This window comes from Oryza glaberrima, chromosome 3 (assembly GCF_000147395.1).
Source record: "Oryza glaberrima chromosome 3, OglaRS2, whole genome shotgun sequence".
Classification (NCBI taxonomy): Eukaryota; Viridiplantae; Streptophyta; class Magnoliopsida; order Poales; family Poaceae; genus Oryza; species Oryza glaberrima.
The window spans coordinates 14,292,205-14,314,836 of record NC_068328.1 but is presented as its reverse complement, the minus strand read 5'-3'; the positions used below and the strand labels follow the sequence as shown (position 1 = coordinate 14,314,836).

At 41.3% G+C, this 22,632-nt stretch overlaps 2 protein-coding genes, 2 non-coding genes and 1 pseudogene across 4 annotated transcripts; 1 reads left to right on the top strand and 4 right to left on the bottom strand.

Moving 5' to 3' along the window:
- Window positions 1-1,268: 1,268 nt before the first annotated feature.
- LOC127767950 (putative disease resistance RPP13-like protein 2) lies at window positions 1,269-13,735 on the bottom strand. Its single transcript, XM_052293439.1, has 3 exons — window positions 13,420-13,735; window positions 7,817-8,032; window positions 1,269-3,916 (listed from the first exon to the last, which is right to left on the bottom strand). Exons 1-3 carry the CDS (start codon window positions 13,683-13,685, stop codon window positions 1,666-1,668), a joined length of 2,733 nt encoding a protein of 910 aa, XP_052149399.1. The 5' UTR covers window positions 13,686-13,735; the 3' UTR covers window positions 1,269-1,665.
- Window positions 13,736-16,667: 2,932 nt separating this feature from the next.
- LOC127768976 (40S ribosomal protein S9-2-like) lies at window positions 16,668-18,921 on the bottom strand (annotated as a pseudogene).
- LOC127769091 (small nucleolar RNA Z162) lies at window positions 17,320-17,408 on the bottom strand. The gene has a single exon (XR_008016661.1). It is a non-coding gene; the product is annotated as a small nucleolar RNA Z162 (small nucleolar RNA).
- On the bottom strand, window positions 17,609-17,698 carry LOC127769090 (small nucleolar RNA Z161/Z228). Its single transcript, XR_008016660.1, has one exon. It is a non-coding gene; the product is annotated as a small nucleolar RNA Z161/Z228 (small nucleolar RNA).
- A 1,295-nt stretch (window positions 18,922-20,216) lies between the features above and the next one.
- LOC127768895 (protein GAMETE CELL DEFECTIVE 1, mitochondrial) lies at window positions 20,217-22,506 on the top strand. Its single transcript, XM_052294562.1, has 3 exons — window positions 20,217-20,810; window positions 21,822-22,011; window positions 22,091-22,506. Exons 1-3 carry the CDS (start codon window positions 20,281-20,283, stop codon window positions 22,298-22,300), a joined length of 930 nt encoding a protein of 309 aa, XP_052150522.1. The 5' UTR covers window positions 20,217-20,280; the 3' UTR covers window positions 22,301-22,506.
- The last annotated feature ends 126 nt before the right edge of the window (window positions 22,507-22,632 follow it).

Genomic DNA, 22,632 nt, shown 5'->3' with positions numbered 1-22,632 from the left:
AAAGGGGCGCTCCTTCAAAACTTTAAAATATCAAAGAACACCCTTTTGAGATTGAATTGCTTCTTCTGGTCTTTGCCTCTTCTTTCACTTTTCAGCACCAGAATCGTACTTCCTATTTCTAGCTGACATAATGAGGATTGAGGAAATAAGTGTCTTCCTATTTCATAAACAAAAGAAAAGTAATTTGAGTCAAACAGTCACATCACTATTTAAGTTTTGATTCAATCGATAGTTTGATTCATATTACATCTACTATTTGATACGAGACTCAATGTCTCAACTCTTAAGTCTAAAAGTAACTTTCCATTGCTGCACAAAGGTAGTAGTCAGGGACACGAAGATGAGTGGATGAGAGGCACTGACAAAGGTAGCCGGCCAACCGCTTGGCATTGATGGCGCTTGCCCGTTGGTCGCTCGCTGCCTCGTGTTGGGCTGGGGTTGGGACTTTGCGGGCATCGTCATTTCATCGTCGAATTTGAAATCGAGATTGACTCCAGTCACGCGACATGACTACGCAACAATGTGACTTGATCTCGTTCGCCTCTCAGCCTCCAATGCACCTGATGGCAGATGGGCCTCTCTAATCGATTCACAGGTAGAAGCAGGATTGTGGCTCGGCTATGCATTAATGTGCGCCTCTCCGATTAACTTGGGTGCCCCAAAAAAATTGGGGGACACTCTGTCATCGCCAATGTCGCACACAACCTTCGACAGGCTTGCCCATTAGTGTGACACTCCTGCCCACATCACTGCTCCATTGTCATCCATCACCTTGTCGACCATTGTGGTGTGCCAAACCGCGGCTGTCGTCTGTTTGTGATTTTGTAGTCTGCTTGTACTCCCTCTGGAAGTGTTTTTGTTCGTCTGTTTACGAGAGCTGGCTTGACCTCAAGAACTAGCCTAGACAAGCAACACTTTAGCTCGTGATCCTAACTAAACCGAGCTGAGCGTCTCTTTCATCAAGCTTCCACAATGCAAGCCAAACCAAGCTCCGCGCTTAGCTCATTTCCGCCCCTATTTTAGGGTTGGGCCATATATGGCTATGAAGTTGTTCATGGAACAAAACAAACAAATCCATCCATTAATTGCTTGGAGTTTTCCTTTCCACTAATGTTTTGCCTTGGTTTTACAACAGAGAAAACTTTTCTTGACAAATAGTTCCATAGAGCATATGTGATCTTTGCTAGCAAATTCTTGGTAAAGGATTTTAGGTGCACTGCAGATAGCAAAGGTAAAAAATCCATAACACAATAATATTTACAAGGATATTTGTGGCCCTGTGGCAGGACAATCATCAACATAGTTTTGCCACATTATTACATGAGTTCATATACATCACAATACTGATAGCATCCGGAAGAACACTTAATTTATTTACAAAGCATCCACAAGTGAGCGAACACTGCACATTTTTTTGGACATAAAACACACGCTATAAAGGTATTAGTCAAACACACACAGTAACACAAACTTCAGGCAACATACAAGTTAGAGTGCCATGAAACACATACACACATCGGCACCCACAGTTAGTCATTCGATGGAGAGTGGCTAGTAAGTTGTAAACTATAGTAAGCACACACAGTAGTAGTAATATCATAATTACCTTTTCATTAGATGTCTTCATCCTCAATTGCATCAATCTTTTTAGTATTTAGAAAATCATTAGACAATGAGCTTTTTGATGCGTCTTTCCGCAATGATTTTGACATGGGGACGTTGAGAGAGAATATCAAATTCCTTGAGAATATGAAGCGCACCTCGCTCTATCTCAATAGTTTTCAGCGTTGTTGGTACATCAAGCTTGATCTTCTTCAGACTAACAAATCCAATTGAAGAGAATAAAAGATGCTCGTCCTTGTATGACTCAGAATATAAGGCAAGGGTTTCAAGAGATGGGAGTTCAGCAAGCTTTGAAATGAATCCCTGAGATACCTTTGTTTTCTCCAATGAAAGCATGCTGAGATTAGGAAGGCATACATCCATACCAGTTATCTCATATAAAAATTTTAGTTTCCCTTGTAACTTCATGGACTTGAGGCGGCGAAGCGAGATTGTGATGAACACGGTTGATGGAATAATGTGGCCATGCAAGGCCAAATTCCTAAGATTCTCTAGCTTGCTCAGAGCAGCAGACAAAGCCTCCATATTACCAGTTGTAATGTTCCAAACAAATAAATTTTCTAGATGGACCATCTTTCCAACTGTCCCAATCAAATCCTTCTCACAGTTGTCAAGCTCTATTGAGTCAAGTGTCTGCATATGCTTCATGCTGCCAATTTGTTTAGGCAATTTGAGGGTAAAACCAAATACATGCCTTAGTGTCTTGATCATCAACCAAAAGTTCAGTGGGAGCTTCCGAACATTAGTTTCTCTGACATCCAATGTCTGTAGACCACTCAGGCTTCCAATGGATGGAGGGATCACTGTTAATGAACAAGATGTAATTCCAAGGTACTGCAGATGCACAACACTACCTATTGCATGTGGCAACTCGTCACCAATCTCAATCCCTTGTAGGTCAATGACACGGAGGAACTCTGATCCTTGTAGCAATCCTTTTATGTGAGATCTGATGTCTTTCTGCTTCTTGTTGGTTACCCACTGTTGAGGTGGTGTGCAACATTGTCTAGTTTGGTCTCCTTTGGGTTCTTGTTCCTTTGGCTCTTGCTCAAACTGAGAGAAGATGGATCGTAGCTTTGGCAATGGATTAGCTAGGGCCGCATACTTGTCTGTGTAATTCTGTAGAGAGAGGCGACGAGCACTTGTCAAAGTAGGGATGTCATCACCACTATGCACCTCCAAGAAACTTGCCTCATGCGCTTCAAATTGCAAAAACTCATGTACTTTGTTTTGGATGGAGACGAACATAGTCCCGGTAGTAGAATTATCATCTACAAGAACAAGATTGACTAGATTCCTGGAAATCAGCTCATTCAGGAAGATGTAGCCCACCTTCTCCAATGTCTTTCCAACTCTAGGTGTTAGAAATCCCTCTGCCATCCACATACACACCAAGTTGCGTGCCTCGACCACTACATTGGGAGGAAATGCAGCAAAGTATAGATAGCAACATTTCAGTTCGTGTGGAAGATCATCAAAACACAGGGACAGTAGATTGTCGAGCCGCTTTGATTTCTTGGAACTAAGATACTTGAATACTTCTGTCCACTCATGGGGAAACTCTTTGGTTTGGACAAGACCTGATAAAAGAACAACAGCCAGAGGCAACCCTTCCGTGATTTTGCATATGTCTTCGCGGTATTCTTCAAGTTTTTGATATTGTGCATCAAATTGGAGTAGTTTCTTCAACTTCAATACCATTGGACCTCCGGCATCACCTTGCTTGTCTTGGTTTCGTAATCGCTTGTGGAACAATTTCATGACAACATTATTTTCAAGAGGTTCTAACCGAATGTGATGATGATAATAGAGAGACGACTGTTCTGGTCTGTCAAATCTGATATGCACTATTCTATTACCAGTAGAACCGACTGCAAGGGTAGTGAGCATAGTGATAATGTTCTTCCATTCAGTTCTGCTAACTTCACCATCTATCACCAGTAAGTATTTCTTACCTCTCAACGCTGTAGCCAACATTTCATGGACCATGCTTCTAGGACAATTCTTGTTGTCTTCTGTAAGCTGCTGAACAATTTGATGTAGGATGTTGGGGGCTGTTAAATGAGGTGCAAAACTCTCCATAGCATGAACATCAAAACAATTCTTCTTCTTCATTATATTGTACACATTTCTCACAAGAGTTGTCTTGCCAACCCCACTCTTTCCAGATACAGAGACCACAATTGGACGATTATCATTTTTCTGTAGTTCTTGATCTGTTGGAGTAAGGGCTTTCTCAAGTTCCTCCTGGTGCTCTTCATATAATGTCAAATTTCCTTGTTGTAAATCATCCCTGTAGTTAAAACATTATACAGTTAGTACATTAAAGAGTAAATTTGCATAATGCCAAAGTGCAGTGTATTGAGAATCAGTATCAAGTTTGAACCATCTAGCTGCCTTTTCCCCAAATATTGGTAATTCAGAATCTTGTGTACATATATAAGCCCAAAACCCGTTTACGTAACTTTATGAAGGAGAAGAGATTACTGGTGAGGCATGCACTTTATGTACATGTATTTTTTTCGTATTTCAGTATAATTTTTATCTTAACCACTAGCATTTATGCAATGCTAGTCATGAAGCAGCTAGTAGGTGCATGCTAGTAATTTCAAAAAACAAACTTTTTCTAGTAAATTTAAAAGGTACATTTAAGTCTATCTATTTCTGATTAGTTTGAGGGCTTTTCTACTTTGTACCTAATATCCATACGGTTCATCATACAGACCTAAAATTTGATAATATATGGTGTATATTTCAACATACCTTGGGCAAATTTCAAAGTTGTTTTGCATAAAGTGGCAGTAACATGGCCCAAGTAAAAATATTTTTAAACATCTACTACCTCCGTTTTTTAATAGATGACGCCGTTGACTTTTTCTTACATGTTTGACCATTCGTCTTATTCAAAAAAATTACATAATTATAATTTATTTTGTTATGAGTTGTTTTATCACTCATAGTACTTTAAGTGTGATTTATATCTTATACATTTGCATAAATTTTTTGAATAAGACGAATGGTCAAACATGTGAGAAAAAGTCAACGGCGTCATCTATTAAAAAACGGAGGGAGTAGTAAATACTGAAGAAGTTAGAACACGCATGCACATTAGAGTATTTAGAACCTACATAAATTGTTTCCCCCAAAAAAATGGTTTCGTTCGGTTTTAAATAATGTTTTATAACTCAATTAACCTACTTTATTTTGTATGTACAAAATTAGTCAAGAATATTGGTGGTTTCTAAAATAAGTGAGATTTCATAAGATCCATTTTACTCAAAAACCTACTTTTTCTTGGTATACCATCTTGGCACCATGTCATCCAAAATCACTATTAAACAAGACCGAGGTAAAAAAACTATGCATGACAGTTGAGGTTTGAATAATGTTCAGTTTGATGTTCATTATTTGTTTTTATTCTTTTTCTATAATTTATATAGCATTTCTCTTGTAAAAATGCATGGAGCTATAAAAAGTGTTTCGTCCATGTGCTCTTGCTTGATCACGAAGTATATTTGGTCTGACACTGGAGTTATGACTATATGGTACTTAAGTCCCATAATTAAAAGCCTCTATACATTAATGGTTGGTGTAGAGGCTGAGTTATATTTTCATTAGTGATATGATAAGTGTAATTTTTTAAAGAAATTACCAATATTATTTGGTTGTACCAGTTTTTGCTATAACTACCAATGTCAAACACGACAACTTTCCAGTGGCTTAACCCCTTTTACATGAAAAGTATTAGGGATCATTTGGAATGCAAGATTTCAAAAATGCAGGAATAGAAAAGAAGACAAGATTAGAGTGTCACATGTGAACAAATCTTATGGTAATTCAAAACATAGGAATCGAAACATATTTGTGTTTGGATGAATCATTGGAATATAACCATAGGAATTTGATGGAACTAAGAGAGATAAGATGTATATTGGACTTCTCAAAGGAAATGTAAAATAAGGTTTAAGCTTAGTGTAAAATTTTCTATATATAAAATGGGTCCAGAGCATAGCAATCCATGGGAATTTGGTATGCTAAAATCTTTTGTTCCAAACAATAATATAGAGCAAAAAAATACTTGTGTTTAGAATCCTTTAAAATTAATTTGAATTTCCTTCAATCAAAAGTAGCCCTAAAGCTACTACTTTTTCTCCATTTACATGCAACATATGCACACCACAACACATGCCCTGAGAGAATTGTGTGCGGTAAATTTTCAAAGTAACAATTAAAGTAATTCCATATATGTTTAATTATATGTGGACACTAATTAAGATATAAACATTATTAATATACATCTCCACTTTTTAGCAAGTCAAAGACTTACGAGTGTTCGGTGTGATTAAAAAAACACAGTTGTATCTATATGTAGTTAAAGAAATCATATGCCATCTGCAGATTGGAAAATAGAAGAGAACCACACCACCAAGTCTGGATTGTAATGCCATTTCCACCATTTTTCATCATTGGGAACATTAATTTTTGATCTATCTACTTATTAGACTGTCCAACAGGATTCTAGGCCATTGGATTATATATTTACATCCAAAATGCTGTCACTATAGTTTCATACTTTATTCTTTGTTACTTTTTATTTGTTCACAAATATTTCTCTTCCAGAATTGAAAGTGCATTTATCCCCCTAGTGGTTTTTGGTGATTAATGATGAAGTGGTTAAGGGATCAATGTGTTTATGGAGTAAAATGCAAGTGTTTTAGTCCCAGGATGCTTGGAGAACCCCCAAATCAACAAATTTAAAATGGCAAAAGAACTCGGAGTTGTATTAGACTAGTTTACTTTTTTGCATTCGAGTTTAGGAAAAATCATACTATTAAGAGGGATTCCAGGTGTGGTTCTGAGATAGTACAAGTGCTCTTACTCCTGTCCAAGCAAAGAAATATTTTTAAGAGCCATTTTTAGAATGGGTCTTCTCAAGACAGCAAGGGCCGGACGGAAGTTCCTAGCCCCAGGACCAGGAACTTCCGGCCACCCTTCAGTTCAAATCTGTGAGTGACGGCTAGATGACGTCACATATCCATTATATATATCAAACTCGACCCCAGCTCATTCTTTGGACATTTCACTTTTGCTCTTCCGTTCCCTAGTTATTTCTAGCCTCTCCCAAGGTGAATTTGCTTCCCCCACCCAAAATCTTGAGCCATTCTTGTGTGAGAGAGTGATTGTGAGGGTGTTAGAGAGATTTGCAAAAGGTTTTGAAGGTTAGGATGAATTGAGCACTTGGGGTATCTCGTGGGCTGTCATTTGGAGCTTATTACTCTTGGAGGTCTCTTCCTAGACGGTTAGGTGTCGCCCATGAGCTTCCTTCGAGATTGTGGATGTCCCGGGCAAGTTTGTGAAGGTATTCCTCACCTCCGCAAGGAAACGAGGTAAGTGATTAAGGAAAATGTGCTAAGGTTTCAGAGAAATTCTCACTTGTGGTCCTCTCTAGAAGAAAGTTGAGTTGGATCTTGGCGGTCACTCAAATTCTAGAGAATAACCTAGGGGTGTTGGATTGAAGGCTGTGGACCTTTTCTAGAATCTTTGCACAAGAGAGGCAAGAGGTTAATCGAGACCCAACTCTTCAGAGTTCCTCAACAGAGAGTAGGATACGTGCGACCCGAACTTTAGGAAAAAAAATCCCTCTTGTCCTCTCTATGATGATTTTGTGCTCGTCTCTGTGATCCATTTACTTTTGTGTTATCCTATGTTTTATATTGCTCTAATAGGTCAAGTTTCTTGAGTCGAAGTTTGAATCTTTGCTCTGATTTACCAATTGCTCGGAAGTTCCTGTCTTGCAACACCGGAAGTTCTGGCGTTCTTCATCAGGATGTTCCGGACCCTGTTAATTTAACCGCTGCGATTTGTTTTTAGAATTTCAGGTAAGCCTATCCCCCCCCCCCCCAGGCTACATATCTCTGTGTTCAAGGAATGTGTGTGGCTAAACTTTCAAACATGATTGTATTTTTAATAGTTCTGTCCATAAATATTAGAACATGTGTGATGGACAACAATGCATTTGGTGCTTTGTTGGTATATTTCTTATAGAAATTACACCTATATATCCTCTCTAACAATTTATATAAACAATTTACCCTGGTAAATCTAATTAAGTGCACACTAAGTATGTTGGATAATGGAGAACCAACTAGAGAAGCATGTAAAACACAAGGAAAATGCACTTTTGCACACTTACAGCTCAGAATTGCTTTCGGATATTGACGATGAAGCCTTCCATGTCACTTCTATTCCCTTATTCACATCGTCCATCTTGTACCTATCTTTGTTTTGAATAATTTCCTCAAGCCTGGTGTTGATAGCCATTATCTTTTTAGAGAGAATGCGTCGCATTGGTACTTGCGTTGTAAAGGTTACAACATATCTCATGGATGGTTGAGCCCACCTTGGAAACCTGCAAAACATATATTTATACACTGAAGCGCTAGAATAGATATTTACAAATAGAACCTTAGTGGGATTCTCCCCGCACATGCGCACCATTAGTATTTAGAATAAAGAGGTGGGAAAGTTGATTTTTGAACTAAAACATAAATAGCCAATTAAAAGCCATGGATGCTTAATGTCTGTCGAGTTAAGTGAAATATATTAGGAAAATAATCCATTTTACAACTCTAAAAATAAATCCTAAATTTCATTTGGACACCGTTCAACATTGAACTTTTTTTAAAAAAAAATCACTTTGCATATATCCTATATTAAAGTTAGAGTGGTCTTCCCTAATGTGGTGTTGAGTGGCAATCAAATCAGACAAAAAAGAAGCTAAAAAAAGGCCCTCACATGTGTCATCCTCCCTTTATTCTTTCCCCTCTCTTCCTGCCGGCCACCTTACCCTCAGCCACCACACCTCATCTCTCTCTCCCTCCCTTCCGCGCTCCCCTCCCCCTCTCTCTATCTCTCTATGTGTGTACGGCTTCAAAGTATCCAACTAAGTTATATTGAGCACCGTGCTCAACCTGCAGCTTGCCTAACAACCACTACGGGAAGCTCCAGGAGTGAGTCCTCTTATCCTATATACTTATATAGTTCATCCCCACTAAGTGTAGTTAATGCTATTTCTCTCTTCTCTTATTAAGCCACATCACCCCAATTATTTCTAACTATTGGATGATAGATCTATGGTTCAAATTTTCTCTTCTTTCCTCTCATAACACCAAGTAATCTCAATCATTTTTAGGCCTCAAAATTCATAAGTATCAATTTGTTTTAGTTTTAATATTCATATTTCATCTTCTTTGTACATATTATGCAACTTAATTTCCAGCAGCAACGCGGCGGGGTATTCATCTAGTTTACAAAAGTTGCACCCTAGCAGCTTTTGAGAGCATCTTTTAATCCAACCTATAATCCAACATCCACCACCAGCACCTCCTATTCTAGTTGCGTAAACATGGCATGGGTGTGTGTTCATGCCAACGTGCCTTCGTACCACTGAGTTATGCCCATTGTTATGTACTTGTATGCTAAGCTACCAAGGACATTAGCCTTGAAGAGTGATGGGGATGGGGATGAGAGTAATATCCTAGATAATAATTTTCCTATTCACCCATTAATTAGCCCTATCATATATGCAATATGTTGCCTGAGGTCACACCCTGTAGTGGGGTGTGATATTCTCTAATTACTTTGGGGCAATTTCGTTTCTGCCCTACTTTGATGTCTAATATTGATTTACCCCTACTTTTTAGGGTTTTCGTTTTTGCCCTCACTTCTTTTAACCGAACGATCGTTTGCCCCTACTTTGGATGGGGAAGTTAACAATGTTAAGTAATTGGCAGAAGGGCATTTATACCCTCTCCTATTTCTGTTCATTAATTGCGTTTTTGCCCCCATTTCATATATATTGCTTTGGAACTTTATTTCTGTGAATATATTTAAAATGAAATGGCGCACATTGACTAATATAACAATTAGGACAGGAGACAGGATTCAATGTGTATCATTTAATTTTAAATATATTCAAAAAAATAAAGTTCCAAAGCAACATGTATAAGATGGGGGCAAAAACACAATTAATAAAAAAAATATAAGAGGGTATAAATGTCCTTGTGCCAATTACTTAACACCTTTAACTTCACCATCCAAAATAGGGGCCGGATGATCATCCGGTTCAAAAAACTGGGGGCAAAAACAAAAACCCTAAAAAGTAAGGGTAAAATCAGTATTAGACATCAAAGTAGGGGCAAAAACAAAATTGCTCGAATTACTTTCTAGTTTGCCCATTAATATTTTTTTATTTTGCCATGTGTTTGCTCTAGTTTTCCAGTTTAGTCTAACCTGAGTTTAGATAATTTCAAGCCAACATACAATCATTTGTGCTCCAACCATAGCACCATGGACTTAGCCCTTTTAAACTAAATGGGGATAAAAATGTAACCATTTTCCTTAACCTCTGAAGGAGATTATGTGTCAGAACTGCCACAAAGCATGTCCACTGCTAGGGTTAGCACCCCATTGCACACCTTGTCGGTGTTGTTACGTCATGCGAAGTCCGAACTTAGGGTCAAGTAGGGTTGGGAAAGAAGCATGATCCGTGCATGTGCACTTTGTGTAACAACATTTTACTTTTATTATGGGCATATGGTCAAGTGTTTGGCTGAAATTTTAACACTTTGACCTTTTACAAAACTAATTTTATAAATGAACCCTGCACAAAAACTATATAAAAATGGACTTCGAGGACAGAACCAGGGCCGAAGGCACTGAGTTCCAATGGCTCAACACCAGCGAGCATGGTATAGTAACCGCTACCACGTTAGCGGAACCTTATGCACAAGTGGCATCGGGTCAGCACTACGCTGAACTCATATATCGACAATTAATATATACCTAATTAAAAATGCGTAAGGCTTCTGGACGAGATTTTTGGCTGCCCTCTCCCTCCCATGCGCCGCACGCCTCCCTCCCTCCCTCCCTCTCGTGTGCGCCTCCACCTCCTCCCTTCCCCTGATCCCCCTTCCTCCCGACGACCTCTATCTCTCTCTCACAATCCCAAAAAATCATCCGATCCAACCCCATTGGACATGCTCCCCATTCCCCCAGCCCCTCTCCTCCCCCCACGGCCTCTCTCCTCTCTGGCGCTCCTCCTCCCCGTCGCCCCCTCCTCCCAGCGCTCCTCTTCTCCCCTACACTCCCTCCCTCCTGTGCGTTCAACAAAAATGGAACCTCCTCGTCTGGGAACACATTTTGACACACTCACCGGCCGTGTTCACCACAAGAGCTCGTCGTTGTTGTTTCTCACTCTATCAGGACAACGTTGTTGCTGGTCGTGTTTCCTATGTCTGGTTTTCCTTCGTTGCCACCCGCCACCATCTATGGACGAGTCACATCGTGAGACACGTCCAGCCACCTTACTCACCACCGTTTGGTCGCTAGAGCATGAGCGCCCATCTTCACTCATGTTCTGTTTTTTGTTTAGGCTAGGGAAGACAATGAACAACGTTAGTCGCCTTTCTCCATCTTTCGTTCTTCCTACACATTCAAGGAAAATGGAACCTCCTCATCTAGGAACACGTTTTGACGCCCTCATCTGGTCGTGCTCACCACCAGAGCTTGTCGTTACCGTTTCTCTCTCTATCAGGACCACATCATTGTTGTTCCTGCTATTCTGGTTTTCTTCATTGCCAACCGCCACTATCTACGAACTAGTCACATCGTGGGGCATGTTCGGCCACCTTACTCACCACAGTTTGGTCGCCGGAGGACTGATGTCCATCTTCCCTCCTTTTCTGTTTCTTGTTTCATGTTGTTTTGATTTTTTTTTTCATTGGCAACCTCCACCATCTATGGACGAAGGCTCTAATCCTTCCTGGTCTAGCCCAACCATGCTCCTGGACCACTTACATAATATTGAGATCATAGGAATATGATCAAAACATGAAATTCTAATTTATATCAATGAAACGGGTACCCGTTCAGATTTTATGGATCAAATTTTCATCAATGGGCTAAAATAGGTTCTTTTTTAATTTCTAGTTAATTTCATTTGTTTTTTCGTTTGCGATATTAGTTTTAGTGCTATTTGATCCACTAAAAAATTATTGTAACTTGCAATTTCCTCTGTATTAAATTATTTATAGCTAAATAAAATAAGGATTTAGTTATATAATTTTTTCTGATATTGAAATATCGTTCTAGCCAAAGTTAGTTGTAGTTTAATACTGTTATTTCTGTGATCATATTCCCTTCAGTCTAATTGTGATATATGCATGGTTTAGGATTTTAATTTATGTCAATGAATATTATTTAGAATCCGTTGCAACGCAGGGGCATTATGCTAGTACTTAATGTACCACATCATGTCATGACCTTCTAGGTGGTGCAATGATTTGTTGCTATTGAACTCCCAAGAGGTCCCACAAGGTATGGTGTTGACCCCAACTTCGGGGTTTGTGTTAACCTAGGTGTTCATTCTTATATACTTTAGCAGGGTATATTTCAAAAGGACTGGAATGTTATAATTTCTGAGTGTTTGGACCGGTGGTGTTTGATCAAGTGTTTAATATATAACAACCAATATTTATACAATTACTTAGTTTAAGTAAAGCAAAAGGAGTATTACTAGATTTACCATCAAAAGCACTTTAAGCATGTCTAATATGTTTATATATTTTGTCTAAATATTTCTTTCAGAAAAAACAAAAACTCAAACGAATTAGAAATAATTTAACTACATCATATATTAAAAACCGAAAATGCTTCCGGACGAACATCCAGACACTGCAAAATATGGGACGTCGACCTTATCCAAACACACAGCCACATCCCACATCCTTCTCCACCACAGATTCCTTCTTTTCTCTCTCTTTCTTCTCTCTTGCTACTTCACCAGCGTTGGCTACACAGCGGCAGCAACAGAGGGCGAGACGACGCGGGATAAATTGAGGCACTGATCCTCGCAGAAAGCCACACAATGATGGAGCCTATGCGGCGGAGCTGGCAGTGATGGGACTGGTCCTAGCTATGGGCACCCACCTCTCTGTTGCTCGTTAGGGGGCAGCGGCCGGAGTTGAAGAAGAAGACAGAGGTTTCGGGTGGCGGCGACCGGAGTTGAAGAAGGAGACGTATGTGTCGAGAGGTGGCGGCCGAAACTAAAGAAGAAGACGAAGGTGGGTTTCCTCGGGGGCCGGCAACCAGAGTTGAAGAAGAAGTCGACGGAGGTGAGTTTCCTCGAGGGCCGGTGACCGGAGTTGAAGAAAATGGAGGTAGGTTTGTTTTGTTGGAGTTTTAGTGATGTTGCATTCTATTGTTTAAGCTTGTTGCACTCCTATTAAGGTGTTTCATTTTGTTTTGATTTGATGTTGCATATATTGAATCTTCATATTGCAATCAATATGTTTCGATTGCATTTGGTTGAAACACTTATGTTGAAGCGATGAAACATTTTTCCTTGATGGATGAAACATCTGAAACATTTTGTAACAAATACACCGTCCGATGTTTTGAGAAATGCCAGACGTCCGATTTGTCCATTTAAAACCAGAGGCAATATCTATCATGGATGCAGAAAAGGGAATAACATACTACCTCCGTTTTTTTAATAGATGACGCCGTTGACTTTTTCTCACATGTTTGACCATTCATCTTATTCAAAAAAATTTACGTAATTATAATTTATTTTGTTATGAGTTGTTTTATTACTCATAATACTTTAAGTGAGATTTATATTTTATACATTTACATATTCTTTTTGAATAAGACGAATAGTTAAATATGGAAGAAAAAGTCAACGGTGTCATCTGTTAAAAAACGGAGGGAGTATCTAGTAGTAGCTATATATACCTGGACATATCGACGCGGAGATAGAAATGATCGAGGGCGTCCTCGGCGTCGAAGACGGCGTCGCGCGTCTGCAGCAGCCACACCTTGTTGACCTCGTCGGAGACGGCGCGTCGCTTGGCGTCGGCCTCCCGGAGGAAGGCCTGCAGCCACATCAGCCTGTCCCGCAGCCTCACGATGTCGTCGTTCACCGACACCAGCGCCCGAGCCTGCCCCACCGCCATCTCCTGCAGCCTCCACACCAGCGGCCCGATGATCGCCTCCGCCATTGTCGATTGATTTATTCTCTCTCTCTCTCTCTCTAATTGATTTGTTTGAGTTTTCCTTTCTGCAGGCAATCTTTAATTTGCTTATACATTGACTTAATTCGTTACATATATATATATATATAGAGAGAGAGAGAGAGAGGACGACATGCTTGTACGTGAGCTAGCTAGCTTATTAGGTAGCTGCTCAGCTGTGTTACGTTTGAGTCGCTGCTCGGGGAGGAATAGATTTTGATTCCTCCTCTGCTGACTTTGCGTACCCATATCGCTCTGACTTGCTTGTTCCTTGTTTAATTGTGTCATGTGTGCTTAATTAAGGTATATGCTTGCTTTCATGCTTTTTTTCCAGAAAAGAAGTTAGGAATCATGAAAGGGAATAATAAGCCGTTGGGTTGTCAACTAATTCACGTCTTTTAGAAAGGGTTGTCTGGGCATTCTGTTCTTTGTTTTTTTTTTTTTCACTGAGTCTTCCTGTCCCAAGTTGTGGGAAAGAGCTGTAGCATCACGGGCATATGCAACTCGATCAGGGCATTTACAATGCAAAACTGTGCAAGCGGCTTTACCGAGTTACCTTGGAATCAGGGTTTCCTAAACCGCCGGGACCGGGGTTACCATGCCCCGGCGGGTAAGCACGGTTACCGCGCATTAACCGTGGTAACCGTGAAAAACCGTACGAAACCGTACAAAATTTATCAAAAATTCAAATTATTTTTTAAATTTATTTGAATTTAAGGAGGTTACCGCGGTTTTTCTATTACCATACCCCCGCGGTAAAGCTGGTAACGGCAGTAACCGCACAGTTACCGACGGTAATGTAAACCCTGCCTAGGATACAATATGGCTACTATCTATGCTGAGACTACATGTGCAAATGTAAAACAAAATCAATGGCCTCATGGAGTTATAGATGGCTAAATAGCCCAGGGCGCGACGACCCGACCCAGACATGCACGGCCCGACTAGTGTCTAACCCGTACCAGCCCGGCCTAACCGTTGGGCTGTGTCTGGGCCTCTGCCTCGGCATGGTGGGCCGGCCCATCACGGCACAACCCAACAATTAGGGAGGCAAAATAGATGAGGGAGTCAAAATAGGCTTATTTCAGCCAAATAAAGCATGGCCCAAAGAAATGAGGAATGCAAAATAGACTTATTCTAGCCTTATCAGACAAGGCCCAAATAGATGACGGATGCAAAATAGATATATTCCAAGGAAGAACCCGGTGGGCTTGTCGTGCCTTCAGCCCGGCACGACACAGCCCGAGTCTTATTAGGTCATGCCTGGGCCGTTGGTGTAGCCCGTGGATTGGCATGGATTTTATGGATTTTAGCACTAGCCATGCCTAATCATGTCATGGGGCTCATTTGATTACCTATATAGGTAGCTTCAAAGCCTCTAACATTTTATATTTAGTCCTTTTCTATTCCTAAATGACAAGGAAGTTCTAAATTTTACACTACACTTCCTAAATTCCATAAACTAAACAATATAACTACTCTCTCCCACTCATTCACTCCATCGGCTCTCCTCTCCCTTCTTTGCTGCCACCATGGTCGCCGCCTCTCTCCTCTTCGCCTATGCTTGCTCCCTTCTTAAGCACTGTGGTGACAAGATCTGTGGTGGCTAGCTATCCTATCTCAGATCTCCTTGGTGCTGCAGTGATGATCTCCGCCGTTGTTTGTCCTCTCAAACTAGGGGCTTGGTGGAGTGGATATGACGATGAGGATCCCGATGGCATTTGCGGATGGTGAGTGGAGCTCAATGACTACGCCTGATGTGGCTACAGGCTCGCCAAATCTATCGCTATAAGATCTCCATCACCACTTCCTCATGCTTAGGTCAATGCTCCCTCCTTCTTGGACCACACATGGAATGCCTGGTGAGGTTAACGTGCCTTGCAGAAGGCACAAGGACCCCATGAAGCCACTTGCCCCCATCCCCTTTCTTCTCCTAGGCAGTATGTCGCCAACATATTCCACTCTCTCCTCCAAAGCAATATGTCTCCAACATACTGAGTTGAAGTTGCTTACCAACTTACCGCATTGGAAATATACTTAGAGAGCAATTACAAAAGGCTCTAGCATAATGATCCTATCTCAATCTCCAAACTTTTCCAAGTGCAGGACCACTTAAAAATTTGAGAACTTAGATTAGATAGCTAAACATGCTATGACTTCTATTGTAGTTCCAGAATTGCAAGATACACCTTTGGCTAACAATGTCAGGTTAGTCAATTTTCATGCTACTATTGCCCTCCTGCATCCTTATCTTTGGGGAGTTCCTTATCTTCTCTATCGACAAGACGGGGTAAGGGTTGAGGGTCATTGCCAAGCGCTACTGGCTCTAGGTTTAGAGGGGGAGGTCAAGGTGATGGAGGACCAGTAATATGGAAGGTGTAAACACAACGTGATGAGATGACGATGGTACCATTGGAGCCATGGGGGTATAGAACAAGCAGAGAAGGGTGTTGGATAGTGGAGGCTATCGAACAACTAAGATATAGTGGTTAGGCGCTAGGGGAATCCCTGGGAAAGTGATTAGGAGGCGGTAGATGGTGGAATAACACGAATGAATGGCACCGTAAGAGAGTTGGTTGTGGTGTAGAGGCAGTTTTAATCCATCATAGAAAAAATAAAAGTGAAAAAGACAGAGAGGGTTCGGCAAGGCAGAGGAACGAAGGCAACAAGCTGAAATTAGGACGTTTCGTCGTGTGATAACGTGTAATGCTGGAGTGCTTCGCAACAGCAGTAACGGGTAATTCTGAAGCGCTTCACAACAGCAGTAGCGGTTTCCACTTTTCGCATATGCACCAACAAACTCAAAAGATCCCTAGAATATACATGCCTGCGTGACAACAAATTATTTGCGAGTTCGAATTCCAGATTTATTAGAACAATTTTGAGGCCAGATTTAGTATCTGCTTTAGTATAATCAAAGCCAGTTTTCAAAAGACAAGGTACCCAACACTTCAAATATTCCCAACAGTATTAGCTTGTGAGACCTGGGATATATTTCCTGGGTACACTGAATTCACATGTTCATGAGGAGATAAACTTCAAATCAAAATTTCAACAGCGCAAACAACAATTTTTGACAACCCTCGGTGGCTAATTTTTGTTTTCTACTCATGTAACAAAAATTAGGTCCCTAATAAGACAAGTTCCCGCAAAATTAGGTCCTATAACAAAACCGAGCTGACATCACATATTCACTCTTCCTCTTCATCACCATCACCGCCGCCACCAGAGGCCTTCTTCTGGTTCTTTCTCTTGACCCTTCCAGGCTCACCGCCACCGAGTGGGCTGGTAAGGGAGAAGTCGATGTGCTTTTCTGAATCAAGTCTCACCATGAATAAGGGGATGTTGACAAGCTGCCTTCCCACTCTGCACAACCCAACATTTAGCAAGTAATCTAGGCTTCAACTACGCAAAGACAAACTAAATCCATTTTGCACATTTTGCAGGACCTATTTACACAAGTACTATAGCTGTGATAGCTTTATGCATCAATAAGAGACTAAACACAAATTAAATCCTAGCAATTACCGTGGACATGATGGGATCATGCAATTCCTTAACATACAAATAATGAAAGACAAGTGAGATCCATTATTAAGAGAAAAACAAAGTCATGTACAATGTGGCACTCAGAATGAAAAGGACATTTTGAGTCATTAGCCTAATGGCCTCATAGATACATTAGCAAAGTTAGTTCCTCATTGTGCCACCAAATACAAACTCCAAGAAAAATGCTCAAAAAAGGGCAACAAAATGGAACTACTACATAATGCCAAGTGCCAAACCAACTTAATGACAATTATGAACCAACAATAAGATATTATAAAATTCTGCAAAAATAGTATGTGGTTCACATAAAACTAAAAACATACATGACCCTAGCAATGTAAGAAGTTTAAAGAGAAATGGCAGGGCATCAGAGATAATATGACTGCACCATTACACACTAAGTGTCTCAGACGACCGTCGTGAGTTGCATATTGTTTCTCATCACATGACCCAGAATGAAAAACAGAAGTGCAGTTCGAAAATACTGAGCTATGAGGTTATCAAAACAGAAAATCAATGTTCAATCAAGCCCATGTTTATTTATGCACAGGCATTTCAGCAGTGTACCTAAGTTAAATCACCAGTCATACAAGAAATTTGAAATCCATACCTGATGTGGTGTTGCCTGATGAGTACATGATCATGATGAATGGATTTCACCGTGCCGTTCTTGAAGACAATGGTTTGGAGGTGACACTGAAGGAAGTTCTCAACGGTGAGCGCAAGCACGTAATCAAGATTGTTCTGGCCCTCACCAAGGAGACCATAGCGGTTCATGTGGCGCAGGAGAGCCTCGCCCTCAAAGATACGTCGGGAGTTCTTCTCATCAAGGGTGAGCAGCTCCCTTGCAGCATTGCGGATAGGGCTTAGGGCTTACTGCACACGCCACAGCTCACACTTGGACCTGAGGCCATACTCACCATACAGCTTCAGCTCAGCATCAGGACGCTCTTTCTCGTATGGACGCCTTGGTTTCTTGAAAGTCTTGCCATCTGAGAAATATTAATATTGCGAAATTAGACATGTATAGCCCAACACACCATGAGTATCAGGTAAATGTACGAAAATCTAAGGCATCAAATAAAAAACCACGTTTGAAACAACAGTCAATTTATATCAACAGCTACTGATCCTCATATCATGAGCGAATGTCTCCAAGATATATGCCCCTAGTCAAACACTTTACTCTTTCGGTTAGGATTCAAAAGGTGCATTTCAGAGTGCAGTTTTCATTTCCACGTCAAGCACGACTACTGTGATTATTAATTCACATAAACGAACTATTGACAACAGGCAAACTCGAGCAAGCCGATTAACCAAAACGACTCAAATGTACCAAATCAGTTACCTTAGTGAAATCAGGCAAGACCCTTAATCTGCCCGTGGACTACCAAAACAGATTCAAATGACGAGATCTCGGACTCCAGATTCAAATGCGGAACCAAGTAATTAAGTATCAAAACTTATCAAAACTGCTGAAGAGGCTAGCTCGGGATCAGATGCTACTGCTATCACGTTCTGTGATCCAATGGATCACGGGTACAGAGAGACAAGGCAAGGATGTTGCTTACAGTTGCGATAGAAGCTAACGCGCACCATGGCTGACGCCGCCCCCGCCGCTCGCCGCCGGTCTCGGCCGCCGCCGCCGCCGCGGCGAGATGGATAGTGGGGTTAGGGAGGCAGTGGAGGCGGACGAGAGCTGGGGGCGGAGTCCTTTATAAAGCAGGCGCTAAACCCTAACCCTAGAGCTTTTGCCTTGGTGGGCCTATCTTTTGTGGCCTTTTAGATGATATAGTGGGCTGTCTTATGGGCCTATGGTTGAACACCTCTCGCTTTGTTTTCTCCTCTATCTTTTTTTTTCTTTATCTCTTCTACTCTTTACGTGTGGTAAAGGAATTCCAAATTCTTCTAAAGAAGAAGCTATATGCATAAAAAAGAATCATTACAAATATTTTACTAACACTGGTGTAGTATAATATATTGAATCTTGGTTTTATATGACCTCCAATTAATTAATCCTAGTATGTTATCGACTGTGATAAGAAGCACTTAATTTTCCGTGCTCTTGCAACAATTAAACGGTACTGATCCGATGATCCATTAAACCTAAGAATTGAAGAATTGTGATAATGTCTTGAAGTTCTTTGTAACACTGTAAAGTTTATTCAACTTGTTATGTAGTTTCATAATGTTTGAAAAAAGAAATACCAGGTTGGCAAATTGAGGTTTAAATCTTAAGATCTGCTGTAGGATAAATACCTTCAGAATCTAATCCTTTAGGAAGTACAGTAGTAGAGTCCAAATATGCAAATCTTATAAAAGGAGCATGGTCGGTCGAACTGTCCATAAGTACATAAAAGGTTTTGATTGAAGTTATTGAAATAATTTGTGTTGAAAAGACAGCTGAGAGTGTGGGAGCGAGAGAGCGAGGGATGGATTCTCATTGATCAAAGCGTACAAAATATATAATGTGAAGCGGTGGCAAAATATCATTCAGTTGTCGAGAGGAGCACCGAGGGGGGAGAGAGGAGCGATCTGAGTCTCTGCCAGTTAGTTTCTTAATGATTTGGATTTTTGAGTTTTGTGGACGGGTATAATGACGTTATAACAACGTTTTCAAAATAGTTGTTTTTAATGGAATTTTGCATTGTAACGTAGTTTGACTAGTTAGGTTGGAAATAGTCCACTCGGGTTTAAGTCTTAAACTTGATACAAGGGCTTGCATTTATGACTAATTCTTTTTTCCAGTGGTGGATGATGCACCCGACAACGATGTGCCTGTGATGACTTCGTTAATGTCAACGTATGTCGGATGAGTTTTCCGAATGTACGTTCATAGAGGTGGTTGTGCGCGCTTCTGTGAGCATCAATATTTGTATTGTCTTTCTGAAAAGAATTTTTTTTACCAAACTAAATGTATTTAGGAGGGCTTATGATAAGATGGGTATCAAATTGCAGAGGATTTCTTAGTTGATTGCTACCTATACTCCGGAACAGGAGAGCCTCTCTGCGCGCATTTCACCGAACACACACCATGCACTCGCTCCGGCGCGCCCTCCGCGTCCCCACCTCCGCCTCCGGCCTGCGTCGCCTCTCCTCTAACCGCCGCGCGCCTCCGCCGTCGCGAGCCGCCGCCGGCGCCGCCACCGCGACCACCGGCGACGACGAGTGGAACGACGCCTGGGAGACCTCATGGCTCCCGGGCGACTCCCCCACCTCTTCCCCGGCGCCCGCCGCGCCGTGGGAGTCCCCCACCTCGGGGGCCGCCACCGTCCCGGCCATCTCCGCGGAGGTGGACCCTGACACCAAGGCCTTCGTGGCCGACATGGACGAGCGCTGGGCCGAGCGCCGCGCCGCGTCGAGGCGGCCGCGCCCCGCTCCTCGCGCGGAGGGTGCGGGCGGCGCCGCGGCCAAGAAGGCGCAGGCCGACGAGTACAGGGCGAGGAAGCAGCGGGTGCACGCCGCGCTGTGGGTGAAGGAGATCGAGAAGATGGAGGAGGCGCGCCTCGGCGGCGGAGGCGGCGGCGCCGACGACATCGACCGACTCCTCGACTCGTGCTCTGAGTAAGTTGCTGCTCTAATTTTTTTCCCCCTTAGACAAATTTGCGATTTAAACTGTATTTGCCTGCCAAAATGTCGCTTGCATATTATTTGATTCCTCGTTGTGCACCGCACTTGGTGGTGGAATCTGGAGCTGATAGACCATGAATCTGTATCAAATTTCAGCTGTATTTTATAAGTTAGATAGGTATTGTGTTAGACTGTCGGGCAATACTATGAATTATGGCTAGTTCATTTGTAGCTAGAGCCTGGAAAAGCTGTGATTTCCTTTTCATCTGGTATAGTTGCTCATTGGTGAAACTCTGATATGTTTGATAACTTGGGACTTGAATAGTGTATATTATGCCTCCGATTATTTTTTTGATGCATAGCACCTGCTGCATGTCAAATTGATAACCTTTTTGTTGCATGATGTACAAATTAAATGTTGATCTGGTGTGGTTCATTCAAAATATAACCGTGTTGCATATATTGTTTATCTCCAAGCTTCCAATGTAGCAGCTTGGTTTCACAAATTAATTTCTTCTGGATCTAGTACAGTTCACATCTTTCACCCTCAAATTTATTTTTTTCTCAAAAAATAGGAAGTACTGTGCTTCGATGTTTACTTGATTTTGCTTAGGAACAAGCATATGTTAGCGTCATTTGCTGCTCACCATTTAGTTGATAGAAGCAGGAGCATTTGGAATGACATTAGTTATGCAGTTTTCTTTTCATTTGCTACAATTGCTTAGTAATCAGCATATCAGGCATTAAAACATAAACTCTCATAGTCTCGGTATTATGGCAGCACTCCAAAACTCCTAATGCTACTGTCAGTCTATTTGTCATTTTTGCATATCTTCCTGCCATAACAATTTTTTGCTGCATGATTGGGGAGGCTTTATGGCTTGTACAATGTTTTAGTTTCCGTAAGCTCTTGGTTTTGCTAAGTTAGGAATGCATATTTTTCATGTGAGCAAAATGCTTAGCAATCTATAACACGTAGCTGGCTTATAATTTTGTGAAATACAGGATTTTCGATTCTGGAAATACAGATTTTGGCGATTCAAAGATTCCAAGCACTGCTGAGATCAAAACCAAGCCTGATGGTTGGGAAACCACCTCTAGAGGACAGGATGGTAGCATATGGGATATCTCACAGCGGGAAGATGACATTCTTCTCCAAGAATTCGAAAGGCGGATTGCTTTCAGTAAACAGCAGGTCCACAATCACTCTCTCTCCACAATTTTTTTTGTGTTATTCTAGTTATTTCTGACATGGTGTTGAAATGCGACTGCAGATTGCTAGCTTCATCAAAACACACATATTTAGCCGGAGGCGTCCTATTGACGGATGGAAGTACATGATCGAAGAAATTGGCCCTAATGCTAGAAAAGGGAAGGGGAGCGTACAGAGACTGCCCAGTGTGACTGATCCTGCTACTCAGCCGTACAGGGAAGAGCCACCTGCAATTGCATCTGGTTCGCCATTCAGAGGAAACCGGCCATAATCTCTCGCGTATTTCCGTTGGTGTAGCCACACAGGCTTAGGTTACACGTGTTTGAAGATGTATCAGTAGATACATTATGTGCGAAAGGACATGGTGATTTTTTCCAGCTACGGAGTGGAGTAGTTCATAAAATTTTGTACGGATTGTTCTTCTGAATAACAGCAATGGAAAATGTTCAAGTGTTCAATGTTAATACTATACTACTATATATCAGCCTGTTTGGTTGCCAGGTGCTGCATAGTTGTATTGAGATGTTGCTGGTTCGTCAGACTCGATAGAATTGTGATAATGTTGGCTTGGAGGCTGGTTACAGGCGTATAGTCTTACAATTT

Excerpts from the sequence above, each read along its gene's own strand:
- LOC127767950 (XM_052293439.1), bottom strand. The coding sequence starts at position 13,685 with ATGGCGGAGGCGATCATCGGGCCGCTGGTGTGGAGGCTGCAGGAGATG. Across the intron at positions 8,033-13,419 it reads CTCCGCGTCGATATGTCCAG|GTTTCCAAGGTGGGCTCAAC; the intron begins GTATATATAGCT and ends TATGTTTTGCAG. Across the intron at positions 3,917-7,816 it reads TCCGAAAGCAATTCTGAGCT|GGATGATTTACAACAAGGAA; the intron begins GTAAGTGTGCAA and ends TTTTAACTACAG.
- LOC127768895 (XM_052294562.1), top strand. The coding sequence starts at position 20,281 with ATGCACTCGCTCCGGCGCGCCCTCCGCGTCCCCACCTCCGCCTCCGGC. Across the intron at positions 20,811-21,821 it reads CTCCTCGACTCGTGCTCTGA|GATTTTCGATTCTGGAAATA; the intron begins GTAAGTTGCTGC and ends TGTGAAATACAG. Across the intron at positions 22,012-22,090 it reads TTGCTTTCAGTAAACAGCAG|ATTGCTAGCTTCATCAAAAC; the intron begins GTCCACAATCAC and ends ATGCGACTGCAG.